The 16,781-nt window shown below is 44.0% G+C and overlaps 1 protein-coding gene across 2 annotated transcripts in view; it reads right to left on the reverse strand.

Moving 5' to 3' along the window:
• Positions 1 to 10,335: 10,335 nt before the first annotated feature.
• LOC133502180 (voltage-dependent calcium channel subunit alpha-2/delta-1) overlaps positions 10,336 to 16,781 on the reverse strand; it is a 113,481-nt gene continuing 107,035 nt past the window's right edge. For both annotated transcript variants that reach the window (XM_061822671.1, XM_061822672.1), the window contains one exon: positions 10,336 to 15,122. In XM_061822671.1, coding sequence (XP_061678655.1) covers positions 15,109 to 15,122 — 14 coding nt within the window. In that variant the 3' untranslated portion in view covers positions 10,336 to 15,108. The remainder of the gene's footprint in view (positions 15,123 to 16,781) is intronic.

Here is a 16,781-nt window from a genome sequence, read left to right on the forward strand (position 1 = left end):
AAAATGATTAAATCTCTGTGATATTGTAATATTACAGATAACATCTTCATCATCATAATTTACTCTTTTTTTGTCCAATGACTTCAATCAAAAACTATTTAGTGAGATGAGTACATAAAATAAATACAAAATGAAACACTTATTCTCACTTCTAAGGCACTCTCGTATTCATGACTGAAATACTCTCTCGCATTACGGCAAAACTCTCACACAACACTAAAACACTGCTATTCACATGACTAAAACACATTGCTGACATTCTGCCATACGTACAACTCTCTTGTACACTCACTACTGACACTTATTCTGACCAATAAGGCACTCTCATATACATTACTGAAAAACTCTCTCGCATTTCGGCGAAAATCTCACACAACATTAAGACACTGCTATTCACATGACTAAAACGGTCTCATATGCACTGCCACACGCTTTCTTACGTTCACTTCTGAAACTCTCATACACTCGAAACTGAAGCACTCTCATACAGAGTACTCCATTTCTTTGGTCACACACACGCAACTCGAATGCTCTTGCACACACTACTGCAACTTCTTTCAAACATTTACACTTGTAACTGAAACCTTCTTACACGCAACTCCAATCAACACACTTTTACAGTACGGAATGTGAAAGCACTTTAGCAATCTAAAGATGTGTGAGAAAAATGAAAAAATACATAAATTTGAGATTGGTTCACGAGTGTGTGTGTGTGAGAGCAAAAACATGGTGGGCTCCACACACTGTTGCATCCAACGTGTGTCTGTGTCAAAACTCCACATTTAATGAACTTGTTTATGGCCAACTTGGATCCGCGTTCTTGGCGTCCAGCTGAGTGATCCTTCAGACGTTCCCTAACTGAAAACGTGAACACGCGCAACGGAGAAAATCTTGTTCGCCAAATAGTCTCCGTGACTCAGGGTTCCGTTATCCATCGACAAGCTCAGAATCTTCAACCGCCCTGTCAAACCCGGCCGAATACAGAGAAGTAAATACAGTAGATAGTTCGGATCTGCCCCGGACGAGCTAACACCGGACGTTATCCCTTAACCTTGGAAAGCTTGACAACAAAATCCTCAATGGACCTTTCCAATGGCGATGTTAAACTCCGCCCCCTTAGCCATGTCCTACAGGCTTCCAAAATGGCGATTGAACAGAACATGTTTGAAATCGATTTTCTGTCGCGTATTCCAGATAATATTGCGGTATGTTTTTTTGCCAAATGCGTCAGACTTGTCCACAGGGGTTCTACAGAGAGGTCTCAACTATTTCACGGAAGGTTATATACACAGAATTAAGATTTTGGACAGAGCAGGACGCAACGTCACAGTTACAGCGAAATGTTGGCGATCGATGCCAAAAAGCGGGGTGAGTGCTTTTTACTTGGAAAGATGACGAGTACTATCGTTGTAGTCTTTAGAAGTGAGTGGGTAAATTCATTTGACTTGGCTTGGAATCGAACCCAGTGCTCTGTCTTAAGAACTGATAATGATTCAATCAAACTCAGAGAAGATACTTCTTCCTCTCTTACCTCCGAACACACAGCCTTGTGTTTGTTGATATTGTCCACATTTAGTTGTACGTGCGCTCTTCCGCAAGCCTTAATCCATCGTAGACACTTCGTCAACTGCGTTTTAGGCTTTGGAAAATGAATCAAGCGGGCCCCTTGTAAGCTAGCAGGATATCTTTCATCACAATTGCACGTTCCCCAAGCGCATCTGAGGACCATTTTCTTCATAACATGAACTTTTCCAAGCGCACACTACTGACAACCAGCATTGCTTAGGGGACAATATTGTGGGAGGGGCTTGTCAAGCCAGGGGTTAAAACAATGCGGCTATCTGATTGGATATTATTGTACGAGTGATTGACAGGTCCGAAAGGTCCATTGCCATGTACAGTAGGACATCCATTCATACAATATGTCACCATGATTAAATATTTTCTTTTGGAAACTTCTGTCGAGTACGCGTTAGTCGAACCCGGCCAACAGAACGGGAACAACCCGCCCGGGTTTGGGTTTTGCTGAGTTTTACTGTAGGAGGCGAGCGTCGCTAAACTTCAAAGATTTAACCGCTGTCGTGGTTTCAATTTACAAACCATCAAGGAAACGCAGTCCACTGCCAGTCCTGAGTGGACGTGTAATTAAAGTATCAAAATAAAAGACAAAATGAGCGTTTAAACAGGAAGTCCAACACTCCCACACATACACACACAGGCGCTTGGCCACATTTCACAGGAAAAAGCGCAGGCTTTGATTCAAAAGCCATAAATATGGCCGCGCCATTGTCTGATGTGATCGCACCACCGCTGCTTTTTCCCTGTCGGTGTCTTCTTGCCGTTTTTGTCTGTGTGTTGTCCAACTGCTGAAACTTCCAGGTGAATTCTTTCAAAGGAACACATTCGTGGCCCTCATACTGGGTTTCATCTGAGGGTTTTGAGCCTGAAGCACATTAAAGGTGGTCGTCCTGGAACTGCACAAAATCATTTGCCATAAATTATCATGTATGATTAAAAAAAAAAAGTGGCGGCAGGGTGGAGGAGCTGTAGAGGGTTGGCCTCACAGTTCTGAAAGGCCGGGTTCAAATCCCAGCCCCTGTCGGTGTGGATTTGGCATGTTCTCCCTGTGCCTGCGTGGCTTTTCTTCGGGTAGGCACCCCGGTTTCCTCTCACATCCCAAAAATAAGCCACATTAATTGGACACTCTTAATTGCCCCTAGGAGTGATTGTGAGTGCGCCAGTTCGTCTCCACGTGCCCTGTGAGTTTCTCCAGCAGCCCCGTGACCCTTGTGAGGATAAGCTCTTCAGAAAATTGATGGATGGATGGATTAAAAAAAGTGAAAATTTGCACTAATACCCTAATTATCACCTAATAAGGAGGTAAATATTGAAATTGTGTAACTTAATTGTTAAAGTTTTCAGACATTTGTGATAGGTAGCTTACAATGACCTGAACAGTTTGAAGTTAGAATGTTTTGAATCCATCCATCCATTTTCTCTGCCACCTATCCTCACAAGGGTCGCGAGGAGTGCCAGAGCCTACCCCAGCTGTCAACGGGTGGGAGGCAGGGTACACCCTGAACTGGTTGCCAGCCAATCACAGGGCACATGGAGACAAACAGTCGCACTCACAATCACACCTATGGGCAATTTAGAGTGTCCAATTAATGTCGCATGTTTTTGGGATGTGCGAGGAAACCGGAGTGGCCGGAGAAAACCCACGCAGGGAAGGACTTTTGCATGTCTTATTTCTTCTCATTCGCAAACAATGTAATAAAGATTCCACTCATGTTGGTTTTCCAAATAAACACGTAAAATAGTAAATACTGAATGACTAACTTCAAAGAGAAATAAGAAAACCAAGCGTCATAAAATTGGGCGAGGTAAACGGGCACTTTAGCAATCTCCATTTTCGACTTGATCTTTAACTCTTTCGTGATTGTTGTTTTTGCGTCACGTCAGTAATCCTATTGAGTTTCGAGTCTGATCTGAGGAGGATAATGGAGGAAGTGGGGGTCAGAGGTCAAACAGAGCCAGAGGTTAGGCTGGCGTGGAGACAGCCTGAACCCATTCATGGGCAGGGTGGCAATTTTTTGCCTTATTAGAGATAAAAGTCTCCTAACGTGCCACAATCAAGGAAATAAAAGTTATTTTTTGATTATGGTTAAGTTATGGGATAACTTTACTAATTTATAATCCCGTCCCAAAAATGGGACGCTACCCGCGAGAGGGTACTTGAGTTTTCTTAGTCGATTATCCCAAAATTGGGACCTTCCTCATTAAAGGATACATTTTTCAATGGAAAAAATGGCGGATATAATGTGTGAAAATCATGATGTCCAAAAATGGGACTCTGCCCACGAATGGGTTAAAATGATCTTTAAACTTCCAAACGTAATTGATCTGCGTTGAAGTCTGGAACGGTAAGGACTGATTTTTATTTGTACCAGACAGAAATAAATACGAGGATGCGAGAAGAAAAAAAAAAACACAAGAGAAATAGAAAAATGTGAAAATCGAAACCGCGCGTACATATCAGCTGGATGTACATACAATAACCACAAACTTACACGGAGAAACAATACGAAATTCGGATGCGAATGTGAACAGGAGCAAGTTTTGTAGCGTTGTGTATAGCTAAAAATATTTATGCAGCGTAAATCATTAGTTTGAGTATCCGCAGATGTTAACGTTGTTAGTAAATAGTGAATGAATCAAGAAAAGGCAGCAGGATTGGATCAAAAACTATATATGAACTCATATATAAACAGAAAACTGTACTTTATACTATACCATATGCTAATGTAAATTTTTTTCGAAGCTAATGTGCACAGAATGCTATTACTAAGTATTGACCTCTACGTTGGTGGCTCTGCGGCAATTTGGTCGTCCTTGAAAAAAACAGAAGCAAAACAAAGCTTGCCAATTAAAGTCTTTGTCCGCTCTTGTTAGCAGATTTCAAGGAAGTTTATCCAGACGCGGGTTGATTGCCCCCCCCCCCGGGTGAAGTCACGGGGGGCCGAGGCCCTCCGAGGAGCGTTGCGGCTAAATTTAGACTCGCGCCATCGCTGTGTTTCGCCGCAGATAGCGTTTGTTAGCATAAACTCCACCGAGGCATGTTTTTATTACGATCAAAATGGTGTTGATGAACTTTGCAGAACATGAAATCATTTTGCCGGCGTCAGCATCAGTCGCGTGGGTCACTTCCTGCAATTAGCGGAACAAACTCCGAAAAGGAGATGCTGTTTTGACCTACGCGGCAGTGAGTCACGCGGCTTCGCAGCGAAATGTTCTTGCTTGAGCGGGCCGACGTTGCGCTAAAATAAGCACGTTGCAGAAAGAGCGAAAGAGAAAAGTTACTGATGCGGAGAAACATAAAACTCTCTTCTGCTGTCTTTGACACCGACAAAATAAAACGTCGCGCGATGCGTGAGTCACGCTATCATTGGCTGAATACGTCCGTAACTGCATGTGTCACTGTTCAGCAGTTGATGAGTTCCTGCTGTTGTGTAGCCATCACTTGCTAATAAAGCGGTGACCCACATATCGACCTCGCGGTTTTGAGGTTTGGGTTTTAAATCTCAGCTTTGGTAGTCTCGTGTTCATTTGGGATAATTCTCTCCGTGCTTGTGTAGGTTTTCTCCAGGCACTTCCAAATTCCACAAACGTACAGTTTAGGTTTCTCTGTTGTTTACACGCGCGACGTGAGTGGTTGATTCAAGTCGACATTGCGTGTTTTGCTAGCGTTAGCCATTACTTGTTGCAACAGAATACTGTAATAGTGTTTTGTGCCATGTTAATTATAAAACTTACAAATCCATCACTAAGTCAACGGCCAATTTGCAACCGTAAGTGGTGCACTTGGTCTTTCAGAATAATATCATCAGTGATTATACTTAACTATTGTGAGTATGAATCCTAGGTAGGGTTTAAATCGCTAATCTGTGTTTGGTTATTCTTTGCTATTTACTAAAACATTTGCAATCATGTAAATTTACATGCGAGAACAAAGAGAATTTGCAATCTAAGAAATGGAGAAAAAGACAAATTTCTTACCGTCTTTCTCCCGAGTCTGGCGCAGTTGGGGTTCTGATGTTGAAAAGACAGATCCACTTACCCAAACAGAGTCCGTCGAGTTAGTGTCCACCCGCGGTCACGCGTACCAACCTTGTACCAACCGCGTGGGGGCCTCACAACGGAGCCACTTCTGGGAAGGTATAATTGTTTACTTCTTCTTTTTGCTAGCTCGTGAGCTAATGTGCTATGGTGCGCTAACAAAGCACCGATCTCACCAGGACAGCGTTAGCTTGTCCAAAGTCACTGCCTCACTAGTTTTAGTGTCAAGAGTGCGTCCACTTAAAGTGTATGGAATGTCTCATTTTGAACGCAAATGATCTTATCTAGACAAAAATATATCTTCAACTATACCATGAAATGCATAACCTTTTCAATGGTTTTACCAAAAAATGTGTTCATGAATTAAAGTCCGCGAACTTTGACCTAGTTTCCCTTGTCCACGTGTGGCTGACCTCTGACGTCACTACAGGAAAACACATCGTACTGCAGATAGTTTCTCATACAAGCACAGGCAAATCCATCGCACTGTACAATGAACGGCTGTGTTTTCGCGTACCTATTTGCTAAATACTCGGCGTTTGCAGAATTTTAAAACGATCGAAAAATTTGTATATACATTTGTGATATCAAAGCTACTACTATCAGTTTATGACTAAGTAAACCAAGCAAGAATTTCAGAAATGCTTACCAGTCTTCGTTTCCAACACGAGCCATATCCTGCTCCGTGCGTCTGCTAGCTCGGCACTTTCGTCTGCATTCGAACGTGTGCGCTGTCTGACTCAAATTGATAACCTTTCACGCCTTTATAAAGCTTGTATTCTTCTTCACCGTCTTGGTGGGACCCTTCAGAATAATGTTCATCGCTCGAAATATCGGAAAATTTATCGTCGTTCTTACAGTGTATTCCAATGCTCGCCATTGTTGTCACCGGTTCCGACGTCACGTCCCTACTCGGCTGTTTCCGATTCGTTTCCGTTTTTTTTTTTTCCGGCGAATCCGGCGATGTGCGATCCTTTTTTTGCCGATAATCAAAAAATTAAAAATGTTTCCTTCATAACGGATTTCAGATTTGAATTACACATTAACAGAACTGTATAATATGAGCGCAAAGGTGCATTGAGGACCTTCGATACACTTTAACAGTGACACATTAGCGAACGTTGACTGTTTAATAGACATAGCGAAAGTTTGCAATTTGCGCTACGGAGACGTGAGTAGCTGACACCTGACGATTTCGTGGCGCGCCTTTTGCCGACACGCCCGCACCGCTGGAGGGCCTGCTCTATTTTACAAGATGATAGAACCTGTTAACAACACTCTTGGCTGTCATGTGTCAATGTCACGATGCATTTTTGTGCTCACTTTTGCTGCGTCTTTAACTCGTCTCAACTAGTTTGCTACGCAAAGAAGCGGCAAACATGACATCAGCCGCGGTTGAAGTTGAGCTTCGCCCGACCTCGGACCTCCTTCAGACCTTGACCCACGCAGTAATTACATTGGAATTAAAATGATCAATCAAGGAAATGTAATCCAGTGCCCGTCTCTGATTAAAGTGCTCATGGGCTCATTAAAACTTGTTAAACCTTTCTTATGCATGTATTTTTAATCATGAACTGCGTTGATTTCGAGTGTAGCTCTGATGGATTTGTCTTCTTTTGAAAGATTTCTGGTGGCTTTGAACAACCTGCATGTTTGAAAATTGGTGAAGAATCTGGAGCACGTGGAGAAAACTACACAAGTGCAGGTAGGCTATACAAACACCATAAAGTGATTCAAACCTGGACTGAAAGTAGGATTCATAGTGACACTGACAATTTTTTTTTTTTTTTGCAGAGAACCAAGGTCTTATCTTATTTGAATATCATTCAAATTCAAAGTGTCGGTAATTGTTTTGATTGCTGGTCCTGCATCACGATCGAGAGCAAAAGACTGGTATGCCTTCACATTCGAGATTCCCAAATGAAGACGAGCCGAAAGACCCGCTGCCGCTGCTTCTCGGCGTCTGCAACTCCTTAAGTCAGCCACGGTCAGGGCTACGACCTCACCCCACGTTTTCAAGGGTATCCCCTTACAGTTTGCCTTCTAGTTGATCACTCCCGAAAAAAAAAAAAAACCCCAAAAAAACGCACAGAGACCTCCCTGTCTGACGCATCTCGAGAAGAAACAAACTGCGGCCACGTTGATGGCGAGATTGGAATCGCAGTAAACACACGGAGCTGCGAACACAAGTGCAGTGGGGCCAAAAAAAAAACAGGGCCGATATATAACGGGACGAGAAACTGACAGTAGACACCTGTGTCAAGGTACAAAGATTGGTGTCTGTATTTCAAGACAAAGGACTCCCCGGGAATAACAGTCACATCGCAGAGTAGACATTACACACTACCTTCAACAACATTTAATCTACCCCCGCCTCCTCCTTTTACAGTCTGAGGCAACAGATTTTATTAGCATGATGACTAACGGGCATGAGTGAGTGTAAACACCAAAGAGCGTGTCAGCCTGCTTTAGGACGGTAAACCCATCGATTGTGTTTTTCATTTGTGGAGGCAGAACTTGGTCACCAAGTGGCCAAATGACACTGCAACTCTTCTGTGCGTTTGGCCTGGGCGTAATAGTGCCTTCTTCTTCTTCTTCTTTTCCTTTCTGCTTGTCCCGTACGGGGTCAACATGTCTCCTGTAGCAGTTTTCAAGATATCCTTCTCAAAATTTCAGGGATTCTAACTTCTGACTAACTTATTTTGGCACAGACTGTTGCCAAATGTTTTTTCAGTGGACAACTTGTATGGGTCTTGTTTGATGACTCATTTGAAGCTTTTTTGTCTGTGATGTAAAGTATTTTCCGTCAAGCCAAACCACCTCCGCTGCAACCCGCTTTGTCACTCAATGTCAACTCTCTTCTGATGACTTCTTCTTTTCCTTTCGGCTTGTCCAGTACGGGGTCGCCACAGCGTGTCATCTTTTTCCATCCAAGCCTATCTCGTACATCTTCCCCTCTGACACCCACTGTCCTCATGTCTTCCCTCCCGACACCCATCAACCTTCTCTTCGGTCTTCCTCTTTCCTTTTTGCCTGGCAGCTCCATCCTCAGCACCCTTCTACCAATATACTCACTCTCTCTCCTCTGGACATGTCCAAACCATCGAAGTCTGCTCTCTCGAACCTTGTCTCCGAAACATCCAACTTTGGTTGTCCCACGAATGAGCTGATTTCTAATCCTATCCAACCTGCTCAGTCCGAGCAAGAAACTCAACGTCTTCATTTCTGCCACCTCCAGTTCTGCTTCCTGTCATTTCTTCAGTGCCACCGTCTCTAATCTGTACATCATGACTGGCCTCACCACTATTTTTTAACCTTTGCCCTTCATCCTAGCGCAGACTCTTCTGTCACATAGAACACCAGACACCTTCCGCCAGCTGTTCCACCCTGCTTCGACCCATTTCTTCACTTCCTTACCACTCACCGTTGCTCTGAATTGTTGACCCCAAGTATTTGAAGTCCTCCACCCTCGCTATCTCTTCTCCCCGTGGCCTCACTCTTCCCCCTCCACCCCTCTCATTCACACAGATATATTCTGTTTTACTTTGGGTAATCTTCATTCCTCTCCTTTCCAGTGCGTGCCTCCATCTTTCTAATTGTTCCTTCGCCTCCTCCCTGCTGTCACTGCATATCACGATATCATCTGCGAATATCCTGGTCCAAGGGGATTCCAGTCTAACCTCATCTGTCAGCCTATCCATTACCACTGCAAACAGGAAGTGGCTCAGAGCTGAACCCTGATGCACTCCCACCTCTACCTTAAAATCTGTCACAACTATGTCATATCTCACTGCTGTTCTCCTGCTTTCTTACATGTCCTGTACTGTTCTAACATATTTCTCTGCCACACGGGACTTCCGCATGCAGTACCACAGTTCCTCTCTTGGTACTGTCATAGGCTTTCTCTAGATCCACAAAGACACAATGAAGCTCCTTCTGACCTTCTCTGTACTTTTCCACAACCATCCTCAGGGCAAATAACGTATCTGTGGTACTCTTTCTAGGCATGAAAACATACGGTTGCTCACAGATACTGACTTTCCCATAGCTTCATTGTGCGGGTCATCAACTTTATTCCTCGAAAGTTGCCATAGCTCTGCAAGTCCCCTTTGTTCTTCAAAATGGGAACTAGCACAGCGGCTCAATCACGTAGGGAAATTGGCAAGTTACAAAATGTTGACCGAGGGGTGTAATTTTACACTTAAGTGGGCACGGGCTCCAGAGACTGAGGAATTTGGGCAGAAGCGATTCGCTGTCAGCCATGCCCAAAGCATATTATTATTATTATTATTATTAGCATTTTGACAGCTTTTCAGAACACACAAAATTTTTGCGTCCTGCCACAATATAAGCGCTGAACCAATCAAAATAAGAGTACAATCTTCTTTCACCAGATTAGAAGTCTTTCATTAAATATTGTATTTTTTTCCAAATATAGACAGCGGGCCCAGTTATGGAAGTCATTTGATGAATGCTCATATATGTCTGGCACAGTTCTACGCCGAATGACGCGCTGTGGCGACCCCTAATGGGACAAGCCGAAAGGCCCAACTGATTGGAGCGTTGGCCTCACAGTTCTGAGGACCAGGGTTCAAATCCAGGCCGCCCTTGTGTGACGTTTGCATGTTCTCCTTGTGGGTTTTCTCCGGGCACTCCAACTGTGGGGTGCTGCCAACAATTTAAAAAAAAAAAAGGATCAGACAAATTCCATAGCAATACGACACTTTTATTGTGAATATATCTGCACAATATTCAACACCGTGTTATAAACATTTTTTCACCTTTCTGTTATTTCTCCTCTTTTATACAGTAAATAGTGTACAAATGTATACAAAAATGTAGTCAGGCTATAGTCAAGTTCCACAAAAGAGTAAATAATGTACAGTATGAAAGCACGATTGGATAGCATGGAAGAGTAGGAGGGGGAGGGGTGGGGGGCACACCAACATGCCTGCGCTTCGATAAGACGCGACGCCCTCTCCGCGCCCACTCCGCTGGCTAAAACACACGTCAACACTTTTGATAAACAGGCATCACCTACACACGTAGCACCGGCAGCTCAACACGAAGGGCGAGGTGGAGAGAACTCAAAACCTCAGAAGGCATGCGCGTGGCGACCACGACGCTGATTCAAACGGCGAGGTAAGGCAATATTGGACCAACGCTGATTCCTTTTTCCTCACGCGTTCTCTCCAGCGAGCCCTGATGCTGACCACGAGAGCGCTCGAAACACGACGGACATTTCAAAAAACAAAACCGAAAAGAAGCTCACCCCGGGTAACATTGCAGCATTTGGACGCCGAGGCCTCGGCCCGGCGTCCGCGTCACAGCACTTTTTAGTCGCGGAAACAACGGAGAGGAAACGAGCAGGAAGAGGCGGGACGGAGCGGCGGGAAAACAAAGCAACAGTCGTGTTTGATATTGAGCTCATTCACAAGTCGTTTTGGCTCCTGAGTTGGGTGACGCACACGCAAAATAGAAAGTAAACGAAGGGAGATGTTGGAGCGTGAACTCAGCTCTACTTCAGGCTGAGGTGGATCCAGACAGGAAGTGAATTCTTTTGGCCCTAATGTCGTCTCAAGAGAATTTAGTGGGAAATTATATACATTAAATATTGATTAAGACCGCTCTAATCATTTGGTAGAAAAATGAGCACCGCAAAATATTACGGCGCAACATTTTTGATGTTCCGGGCAGTGCAGGATTGAGATTCGTAATTTAAAACATTAATGCAGATGCTAACGATTTTTCCACTCCCGTCCTCCAGGTGGCGAGTCTTCACCGAACTCAGTGGTTTTAAATTCACTTGGCCCCAATGCAAATGGAATATGATAGCAAAAAAAAAAAAAAAAAGTGGAGGTAAATTCCACAATCTGCACTAATATTCTAACAAGGTTTTCCATGGTCCATGCACTACTTCGATACACACTTTTCATTCAAATGTGTTTGTGCCTAATCGTGCTAGCTACCAAAGTAACTACGATCCAAAAACAAGAATGTGATTTAGGCAAAAATGTTTTAAAATAGGTGGCGTTTACGTCGAGCCGACTGCGAGTGGTTAATCGGAAGATGCCAAAAGGGGTTAAAAATGTTCTTGATTGTGGACAGGGATGGGACAGTTCCAATGGTGACTCAGACCAGGCTGAATAAATCTGGATCCCCACCAATATTCTGGCATTATTCCAGCGGAGATCAAAATCTGTTTTTGTGCTTGGACGAGGTAAACCATTGCCAGAAGTAGTAAAACCACCAAAATGCACATTTGATGAATTACTTTTTGAATTAAATCATCCCAAATTCTCTTGAGAACTGACTCATGGGCAACACGCTTTGGACTAGTGATTCGCAACCAGAGGTCATCAATATGTATGACACATGAAATTGTACTTACAAATTGCTTCTTCCGTTTGCTCGCATTTTCAGAGCACTAAACCAGCTCGGCTTCACTCGCCTCCCTTCACTTTGGGGCTGACAAATTTGATTCCAGGGACGACTTAGGGCAGCTACAGCTAAGCGGAGACTGAAGCCCGGAATATTAACCCGCATTGGGTGAAACGAAGGACTCAGCAACGGGGCGAACTCACGTGAGCATTTTTGTCATCGTTACACAAACGGTTGGACCAGAAACTAGAGACGGTAACTTGTCCCCGTCAATAGAGCTCGTGCACGTGACGTCGCCGTTTTCACGGCGCCGTATTGCCAGTCGAACAGCTGCTCGACGTTGTGGGGGACGTTGAATGATGGATTTCGGCAATTAAACGTGATGGATGGTGCCCAACCAAAATACACACACGCCTGTGTAGCGAACGCAGGTAGGAATTATTCTTCTGTCGCAGAGGTTTACGGAGGTTAAGTGTGGCCGTAACACGCTTCCGTGTACGGAGGAATTGACTCCCTGTCTTTTTTTTTTCCAATCATAGTTAATGAATGCGAGTTTGTGTAAAAGCAGGGGTCATGTATTTTAATGTTGGTATTTCTATTGAATACTAGCTGAAAAGATCGATGGATTCCGGCCAAGGTTAACATGTCGCCGAACAAACCTCCGCATCCACAATCCGAAAACCCGTCGTCTTTTTTTTTTTTTTTCAATCACAGTTAATGAATGGGAGTTTGTGTAAAACCAGGGGTCATTTATTTAAATATTGGTATTTGTATTGAATACACGCTGTAGATCGATCCACATCCAGCAACAGAGTATTCGTATGCGTCCAGACTTTTCTACGCTTTCCAACTGTTCCGTGTGAATCTCAACGAGTTACTCACCGGATCCACGTGTAGATCCGGTTGTCCAAGACGAGCGGAAGCGAATTAACGGTCCAATTTCTTATCGGCGAAAACATCGACTTGGGATTGAGTACAGGTCTTCTATGCCGAGTTTATCTAATTTTTCCACGTACCTTCAGTTATTATTACCTTCTAAATGTTTACCAGTATCGGACAAAACTCTGGGAGACATATTTTGGTGTCATCTCCAACCGACTTAGCATTGAACAATGCTTTGCTAGACCGGCAATATGTAAACAAAAGTCACGTGATTTTATGACGTAGGTGCACGAGCTCTATAGCGAGTCGAGGTACTGTTCAGTGGGAAAAAAAGGGGCGTCTGAGCTAAGATGTAGGCACTGGGTGTTCAATTCATCAAATTAAGGACAGGCCAAGACCAAACTGCGGATGGTGTCTGAGCATGTCCACACCCGATTCTGAGGGATTTCATAATGTTTGGTTTCAGTGTCGTTTCTGGATATCACGTAGCGCTTTGGTGTCAGACTCAAGGTACAGCAATTCCTGTTTAAAATTCACTGAAAAAAGCTTTTACACCATGACGTCACACGTACTGCCCGGCGGCAAGAGGCGTCCATCTTGTAACGGCCCCACCGGTAGTCCACAAACCCTTTCCTGTCATTTTAGCAAAGCAAAGCGATTGAAAAAATAAAAATAAAACGAGTTAATAGCTTGAAGGATGATGTTTAGCCTTCTTCTCGACCGCCGTTGTTTGTATGTGTGACGTCAGTTGAAAAAAAAAAAATGGGCATGTCACGTGAAGTAAATTGCTTCCAAGGGAGATGGAACGCCAGCTGTAATTTACGATTTAAAAACAAAGCCGATTGAAAATATACTCAGCGTGATCATCGAGGGGCCGCTAAATCACTTTTTACCACCCAGAAGTCCCCTGGCGCTTATTGTTTACAAAGTTATGAAAAGCTCGATCGGTGATTGATTTATTTTTAGACCCAGTCGTTTGCCGTAAAAAGTTTTTTTTTTCTTTTACACCCTAAAACTCCTCAAGATGGTGTCAAAGCCTTATCTAAAGAAGAATTGGTCTCAAGGAAGTACAGTATTTCAAGCGATACATATTGAGTGACGAGGAAGGGCTTTATGTCAGGGAGGAGTCATAGATTTGGTTGCTCGGAAAAGTTTTTGCCAACATGTGCACGTGCAGTTCTGGTGTATCCATGCATCCGTTTTCTTCGCCGCTTATCCTCACGAGGGTCGCGGGGAGCGCTGGGGTCTATCCCAGCTGTCGACGGGCAGGAGGCAGGCGGGGTACAGCGTGAACCGGTCGCCAGCCAATCGCAGGGCACATCGAGACGAACAGCCGCACTCACAATCACACCTACGGGCAATTTTTAGAGTGTCCAATTAATGTTGCATGTTTTTTTTTGGGGATGTGGGAGGAAACCGGATTGCCCGGTTCAGGTATATTTTTGTCAAATATCAAATAATCTGTGCCACATTTGTTTTTCAGGCTAATGTAAAATGAGTTTGAAATGATCAAGCGTTTTGGGATAATACTTGGTGGTATATCGATGGATTCAATAAGCACATTTTCGGTATTTTCACGTTAGGGCTCAAATTACTGTATTATCTTTTGCTTGATATGAAGCGCACGCCGCAACGATACAACACTGAGCTAGTAGCAAAAATGCCTGTTGAGCAGGTACAGTACATTTTTAAGATACTCAATAACAACAAAAAACAGAGGAAGGGTCCGGGAATTATTCACCCGTCACACGCAATAAATACAAACGATAGCAACAACTACACAAATCAACGCTGTCAGTGAGCGCACAGTCTGCGAAAAATGAAACCGACTTAAAGGGTTTGGTTGGCGCTTACCCTCGCACCCCGCGGGAGAATCGTTTGGGGTACGGCACGAGAACCAGTCGAGCGGCCTCGTCGTTGAAAAGGAAACGCGAAGGAAATGAGCGAGAAACCTTTGGCATCGGAAAAATGAAGACGCCGATACTGCGAAGAAATTAACACCGTTTGCAAATCATCCGCATACCGTCCCCCCGGGTGGCGTCCTCGGCCCTCCTCGCGTGACATGAGACTTTCACTCGGTGAGGGCGTTTTCGCCGCCTCGTTCTCCTCTACGAACGCATTTCCACGCGTCACGAGCGCCGAAGCGGCGCGCCGAGCCACAGCAGCAGAAGCAGCTGGGCCACCAGGGTGGCCCGAAGGCTCGGCCTCAGGTCGGCCCCGCCGCCGCAATCAGAGTCGTCTTCCTGCGGGGGAAATCGTTCAGCGGTGAGAAATGCAAACAGTGTCAACGATAGCCTCGTGAAAAATATTCAGCCCAAAATGTGTGGGAATGAACGGAAAAATGACTATTCAATGAAGTTAGGTGATGAGGCAATGCAAATCATAATCAATACGTTGCAAATATTGGACTCAGAGAGGGCATATGGAAAATGTTATTGGAATGGAAGGAATTACAGTTTGTACTACTACTACTGCTACTACTAGTCGAGGTCTACACTTTATGATGGTACCGTCATACAAGGTTTGGAAGCTCTAACACCAAGCATTGGTCTAGTTCAGGGATGCCCAGACTTTTTTACCCCAAGATCTACTTTTCAAGCAGCCAGCCTCATGCGAGCTACCGACGACGGCAGAGGGGTTGATGATGCTCCCAAACCGTTTTAAGGCCATATTTAAAATACATAATTAGCTTTTTTGTGCACTGTATTGTCTGTGCTTTCATCCTGGATCAGGCTCCACCAATGTGGAATGTTAAAATGACACACCATCTTATCCTGCACTTTCTACTTTGGCTTCAGACCAGACCTTTCCCACTTGGAGAAGAGAAAATCTCTCGTCCAGTTTAACCACTTTTTCTTCGATTATTCACACACTCCAACAGTCATTGCTTCTTAAAGCAACATTTTTCCATTATTATCGAAAGTAAACATAAGCAGCATGTCTAGCTCATCTTTGCTCTACGTTGCCCAGACTGTGTTGCTAACTAAAGCAGCGGTGGTGGGCGCTGACGTTATAAAACACATTGATGGGCTGCGTAAATACTGTAACATTTGTAATTATGAGTGTACGTCTTTAAGAGCATGTAAGGTAAAGTAGGAAAAAGAGAGTGTGGCGGAGCAGCGTTCGTTGTTAGAGAAAGTTCTGTGCTGCCTGAAAGAAACCAGTGGCTTCTTCTTTTCCTTTTTTTTTTACAGTACGTATGTGAACTGTACCATTGGATGTAACAACAAGTCATCCCTCACTCGTTGAATCAAATTGCAAAATGCCAAAAACTGAATAGCTGGATGTTATACTTTCAATTTGCATTGGATTTATTTGTTTTTTTGCGTGCAACGCAGAATATCTGCAAAGATACTGCATCAGTAGTGCACACTTGCGCACCCGCGCAGTTTAGACGGAACATTGGTTGACGTCTTTTTTTTTTTTTTTTTTTTTGGCACGCCGTCCCATGATCGACCAAAACTGCCTCGCGATCGACCAGTCGACACATTGACCACCCCTGATCTAATTTGTGTAATAGCGTAAGATGTCGTCGTTTTGTGACACGCTAAGTTACAAACATGTTTACTGCTTTTTTTTTCTCGTAAAAATGTATATAAAAATAATGGCTTTATGACTTTGCTAGCATATGTTAGTGATAAACAAAGACTGAAATGTGGACCCCACAAGACGGAGACGTTGGCCAGCGACGTGTATCGTAAAGGGAGATGAGTCAGACGGAGTTGTTGGCTTCAAATGGAGTGGTTGGCTGTTTGATGTGAAAACAGCTTGTATGCGGAGAGTACAGTGACACGACTGGTTCTCATCCCCTCGTGTTGTTATTCGACAACACAGTACAGTACAGTACTTAAATTCTCTCCCATGTACTGAGAACAGGTTTGGTTTTATGCATGATGGCTTTA

The sequence above is a fragment of the Syngnathoides biaculeatus genome, chromosome 6, assembly GCF_019802595.1.
Source record: "Syngnathoides biaculeatus isolate LvHL_M chromosome 6, ASM1980259v1, whole genome shotgun sequence".
NCBI classification, from domain to species: domain Eukaryota; kingdom Metazoa; phylum Chordata; class Actinopteri; order Syngnathiformes; family Syngnathidae; genus Syngnathoides; species Syngnathoides biaculeatus.